Raw genomic sequence first — 5,611 nt, 5'->3', positions numbered from 1 at the left:
AAAACGCATTAGGCTATTTTGCTTAATACAGAAAATAAGCGGTTGGTGCTGCTGTTTCTGAGGATTAGCCACTGCCTATAATATAAAATATTAAATAAAGTCATAAAAATGTAACCATGGATCCAGTGGACCCTGTTACGTTTACAGTCTCCCGTGTAAAAGCCAGCTCTTCTTGAACTAGAAGCTCCACAGATTCCCTTTCATGGGAACTTTTCGCTACTCAGGGAACCATGGTTACATAAGTAACCTGAGACGTTATCAAAGCGATTAAACCACACCCCCTAATTAAATATCCACACCGACTCCGTCCACTCTGCTATTAGACAGTTATATTAGTAATTTTGCTTTCTGCTAACATTTTATTGCTTATTCGTTTTCTTAAACATATTTTTGACTATACGCACATATCCTGAGGAACATTACCAACACATTTGAGCCGTTGCAAAATTACTTATACATAAGAGGGGCGTGTCTTTTATGATCTCGCGAGAACTCAACTCGACCTCTATCCCCTGTTACTAGAGTGGTTTTTGACAGTGTGCTGCTGCAATCATGCTCAAAGCAATAAACAAGACACATCTCAGGCAGTTGGTAAGACAAATCCGTCGAAACGATGCATTAACCACTGCGCACTTTCTTTTAAAGTTGTCACTCGTTCTCTCTACCCTTTCTAGACCGAAATATACTTGAATGAATAGCTTAGCATGCTGGCTAACTCGCTCATTCAGTTCTGCAGATGTTGTGCAATATGTTACTAAACTGCTGTTCCTTTCCATCTTGTTTTATTGTGTTTTTGAAATGTGATCATTAAAACGCAATGTCAAATGTTTGGTTACTTTGCTAACCTATTTTTAATGGTTATATAGTATGCTAACTAGGCGTCTAAACGTTAAGAATCATGTATTCTCATAGCTTTTTATAGTTCTGAACAGAAATATTGACCTTTTGAACAATATTTCAATATTGAGTGAACATGACATATTGTTCATAACACTTTTAGGCACTGGTATATGATTAGTTAATAAACAGAGCTGGCTAACAACTATCTGTCAGGGTTATGCAATATGTAAACAGTGCATTATGAAACCTCTTCACTGTCCTTAAGTAACTGTTTGACCTACAATGCATTTAAAATGTGACCTACATTGTCAGACCCCAAAGTAGTATCATATCTCTGTTATGTCTCAGATTTCTGATGACCTCTGTGGGCTACAGAACAACGTCTGGCTGCACTGCATTAAATAGTCTCCCTTATATCAGTTATTTGGGTGAAAGTCCCTGCCAGATATTTATATCTTACTGTATCAGATTCGGTAGTTAACCAAACCTGTTTTTTCTTTCCAGGCTGGTCTGATTCAGAGGTTTCAGAGTACTCTGGTAGTTGCCGAGCACAATAATGAGACACTGACCCCCATCACCCTGAACGCCATCACTGCTGCTACGAAACTCGGCAGTGATGTGTCCTGTTTGGTTGCTGGAACAAACTGTGCAAAGGTATTATCTGTTCATGCACATTGAAGTTTAAAAGAGTGATTTCAAGGGTATGATTATGGGTTTCTGGACAGGTTGCGGAGCAGTTGTCCAAAGTTCAAGGGGTGAAGAAAGTTCTGGTAGCCCAGCATGAAGCCTACAAAGGTTTATTGCCAGGTAAACCCAACTTAATGTGGTTTTGTTCATAAATGTGGAAAGTATTTGATTGTTGTACTGTTCTTTATGGAAGATTTACAGAAGTAACTTTGCATAAAGCGTCTGACAGGTGAGGGAAGGAGGTATTGAGTGATTTAAATGAAAAATTTTTCTTTCACAGAGGAGCTGACGCCTCTCATCTTGGCAACCCAGAAACAGTTCAGCTTCACACACTTCTGTGCGGGTGCGTCTGCTTTCGGAAAGGTAAACCCAAGGCTGAAAGGGTGACATATTGTCGTCTTTATTATTGAGCAAGATTTTACCAGAAAAGATTTTAGATTTCTTTTATCGTATGTTATTTAAAAAAAAAAATCTTCTATCGTATTTTTGTTTTTGCTTTGTTTTTTTTCTTTTGTTATCCTGGGACACATCCTGTGTCTTTTGCACACCATGGTAAAAACAGCAATGTGGTCACTTTTTTATTTTATTGACAAACTTTTATCAGATTGAACAAACTGGATTATTCTTTTTGGCTTTATTTTCATTTTAATTTAATTTCAAACATTTATCAAGTGTTATGACTTATATTTAGATTTTTGTATGACAAACTTTTATCACTTTTAACAAAATGTACATTTTTGCCTTGTTTTTTTTTTTACATGATGACAAGCTTTTATCAGATTGAACATAATTAATGTTTTTTTTTTTTTTTTCTTTGATAAATTTGACAAGCTTTTGTTTTGATTAAAAACGTTGTACAGTTGTAAAAATGAAGTTTTATCAGATTGAACAATTTTTTTTTTTTACTTTGATGGGTTTTGTTTCTTTGGACAAATGGAAACATTTGACATACTTTGCCTTAATGTTTTTTTTCTTTGACATATTTGGCATATTGTTGCTTTTTTTTTTTTTATTTGATGACAAACTTTTATCCCATTGAACAAAACTGACTCATATTCTGCCTTGATCATTTTTTATTTATTTAATGACAGACATACTTTTATCAGATCAAACTAAACTGACTTACGTTTGCCTTGATTTTGTTTTATTTGATGGTGAACTTTTATCAGATTGTATGAATTTGACATGACATTTTTGCCTTGAGCTTTTTATTTGATGACAAACATTTGTCATTGAAGAAAATGCCTGCCTTTATTTGATTAAAATGTTATTTTTATTCAATGATGAACTTTGTACAAATGGTAAAACCTTCTCACTTTTTGCCTTGATCGGTATTTGACATACTTATTTGCCTTGTTGGTATTTTTTATTTTTTTTTTATTTGCTGAGAGTCTCTTTTTTTTGTGGTCGTGTCAAATTTACATACATTTTTCCTTGATCCTTTTTTTATTTTCCACGTGTTTGCATCAGTGATTAGTGTAGCTCTGCTTTGCCTAATGCAGGATTTTGTAGTTGTTCTCATTCAGAAGTTATTTGATTATTTCCCCAAAGCGAAAAGCACAAATGGATTAGAAACTCTCATACTTCCGAGCCCCTATCAGGCTTCTTACTTTTGGAATAGTGGGAGAAGTCCGTCCTCAGTAAGTGCGGCTCTATTATATGCACGGTTATTTGTCATTCCACAGCCAAACTGTCAGGCAGCAGATCTAATGGTATTTAAATTGAATTGTAATATATTAAACAGTATCTTATGTAGCCTAACCCCAGACCAAAGAGATGTATTAGTCTCAATTTCCTCACTGGCTAAACATATTTTATTTGATGGATTCTTAAGTGGTGGATTTGGTTTCATTATGTCACTATATAAAACACTTGAATTACCACTATGCAATATTTTTCACCTCCAGACATAACTTCGAGCTCTTTTTCAGACTCAACGATATTTATTCCGTCTGCGATGCAGGATGGCCAAAGTTTTCAGGCATGCGGTGAAACTGGCTTTTGATCAATGCCTGCCGAAATAATACTATTTCCAAACTAATCAAATTTGACCACATCTGCAGATAAGAATGGACATGTTTCAATGGCTCGAACTTATCCACGAGCTTCAGATACATCCGTCTTGTCTTTTAATAAGGTTGTGTGTGTGCGTCTTTATTTGTAGAATCTCCTTCCAAGAGTGGCTGCCAAGTTGGATGTGGCTCCCATTTCAGATGTCATTGAGATCAAATCTCCAGACACCTTTGTGAGGACCATTTACGCCGGTAAACATGCGCAAGTAGCACATCTCAATGAAACGCTTGCTTTAAACCTGTTTGCTTTCAAATAACCTTCCTAATTTGTTCCATATCCTTTTCGTTGTTCAGCACACAGGTTGTGATTTAGGAGTCTGGCCATTGTGCACAGAGACACGCGATAACTCACGCTGACTTGAAACAAATCGTATATTTTCATTTTTAAATCTAAGGGGGACCCTGGAGCCTTTTTGTCCCACTTTGCATGCATTATTTTTCTGTTCATCGTTTCTCATCCATAAAATCTACTGCCATAAATACTTCCTAATTACTCCATCCACTTTATCTTTGGCAAGCACAAAGCACTTGTGTAAAAAAAAAAAAAAAATTATTTACGAGATTTTTTTATTTAAATGTTATTTTAAATCCGATATAAACGTTTTTCATGCGAAACATCAAATGAAAAGTGGTGGTTTGCCACTTGTGATCATTTATGTCCAAGGTTTTCAACCGGGGGATCCACGAAAGGTTCTGTGCATATGATTTATAATACGGTTTCTTAAATTATCTTAAAAGTATTTGAATGGACATTTTATGATGATATGTTTTTCATTGTGCAGTGTAGTAATGTGCATTAATGACCTTAATACAAGCTATTATAAAGTGAGAATCTAAGCTCTTTTTAACAAAAAATAATCAAGCTTTTTTTATATTGAGTCCACCAGTAAATATGAAAAGTTGATCTTAAATATCTTGTTTTATTTTTTAAATTACATTTTTTATTTTATATATTGAATTTTATTTTTAATTTTAGTATATTGTATTATACTATGTATTTTGCTATTATTAACAATATTTCTTGTCATTTCTAACACCTAGTTTACGTTTTTTCGTTCACAGGAAATGCCCTCAGCACAGTCAAGTGCAATGAAAGCGTCAAGGTGTTCACCGTTAGAGGCACTTCCTTTGAACCTGCGGCTGTGGATGGAGGCGGCGCATCTTCAGAGGAAGGTACCGAGTCGTTTCGTTTGATAAAGTTAAACACTGCTGTTTGTTCATGTTTTGCTTTAAGGTCACGCTGACTTTGATACCACACACAAAGGTTTATAGTATTTAGTCTTGTATATAATCTTCCACTCCGCTGCGAGGTTTTGATGGGCTAGTTTGTTTAAACGTTGGCTTTAAAGGGATCGTAAAGGGCATTTCGGAACAACTCGGCCTGTTTATTTGGACGTCTCCTCACGAGATGTTGTTGCGTTTGCAGTCTCTCCGTCTGCCCCTGTTGGAGTCTCTGAGTGGCTGGAACAAACTCTAACCAAGAGTGACCGTCCAGAACTCACCAGTGCTAAAGTCGTGGTGTCTGGAGGTAAGAACCTCGCACTAGAACCACAATCATCCATTGGATATTACAGGAAAGTGTCAGAATATTAACTAATGCATGTTATAGAATGCATAGTTAACTCCCAAATGCTGAAGAAAAGTACAGCGTTTCAGCTACATTGAAATACATGCTATAATAACATAACATGATAACCTGTTCACCTACCTATTTCACTTCACTACACCATTTTTCAAGCAGAAGAGTCACTAATATCTACTTTTTAGTAAGGTACCTCCATATTTTACTGGCCTGAGCTGCTTTTAATGTTACTATACAATGATTTTATTCAGAAATAACTGAACATAAATATAGGAGCCTGAGAAAAATGCTAATTTTAGAAGAAAATTTCAGATGGCATTTGGAGCCTTTTGCATCTGAACTAGGGGTCGACCGATTATCGGCCTGGCCGATATTAAGCAGTTTTATTTTTATCGGTATCGGTCATTTTCAAAACCGATTCGCCGATAAA

At 35.7% G+C, this 5,611-nt stretch overlaps 1 protein-coding gene across 1 annotated transcript; it reads left to right on the top strand.

Moving 5' to 3' along the window:
- Positions 1-477: 477 nt before the first annotated feature.
- LOC107688945 (electron transfer flavoprotein subunit alpha, mitochondrial-like) lies at positions 478-5,269 on the top strand. Its single transcript, XM_016486790.1, has 7 exons — positions 478-591; positions 1,345-1,494; positions 1,566-1,647; positions 1,808-1,890; positions 3,692-3,791; positions 4,662-4,772; positions 5,026-5,269. Exons 1-7 carry the CDS (start codon positions 553-555, stop codon positions 5,190-5,192), a joined length of 732 nt encoding a protein of 243 aa, XP_016342276.1. The 5' UTR covers positions 478-552; the 3' UTR covers positions 5,193-5,269.
- The last annotated feature ends 342 nt before the right edge of the window (positions 5,270-5,611 follow it).

The sequence above is a fragment of the Sinocyclocheilus anshuiensis genome, unplaced genomic scaffold (assembly GCF_001515605.1).
Source record: "Sinocyclocheilus anshuiensis isolate Anshui unplaced genomic scaffold, SAMN03320099.WGS_v1.1 scaffold1062, whole genome shotgun sequence".
Classification (NCBI taxonomy): domain Eukaryota; kingdom Metazoa; phylum Chordata; class Actinopteri; order Cypriniformes; family Cyprinidae; genus Sinocyclocheilus; species Sinocyclocheilus anshuiensis.
The sequence above is the reverse complement of the archived record's forward strand: the minus strand, read 5'-3'. Positions and strand labels throughout refer to the sequence as shown.

Bases quoted from the DNA above. Each gene is read 5' to 3' on its own strand.
- LOC107688945 (XM_016486790.1), top strand. From the start codon at position 553: ATGCTCAAAGCAATAAACAAGACACATCTCAGGCAGTTG. The intron at 592-1,344 runs GTAAGACAAATC...TTTTCTTTCCAG, and splicing joins AGACACATCTCAGGCAGTTG to GCTGGTCTGATTCAGAGGTT. The intron at 1,648-1,807 runs GTAAACCCAACT...TTTCTTTCACAG, and splicing joins CTACAAAGGTTTATTGCCAG to AGGAGCTGACGCCTCTCATC.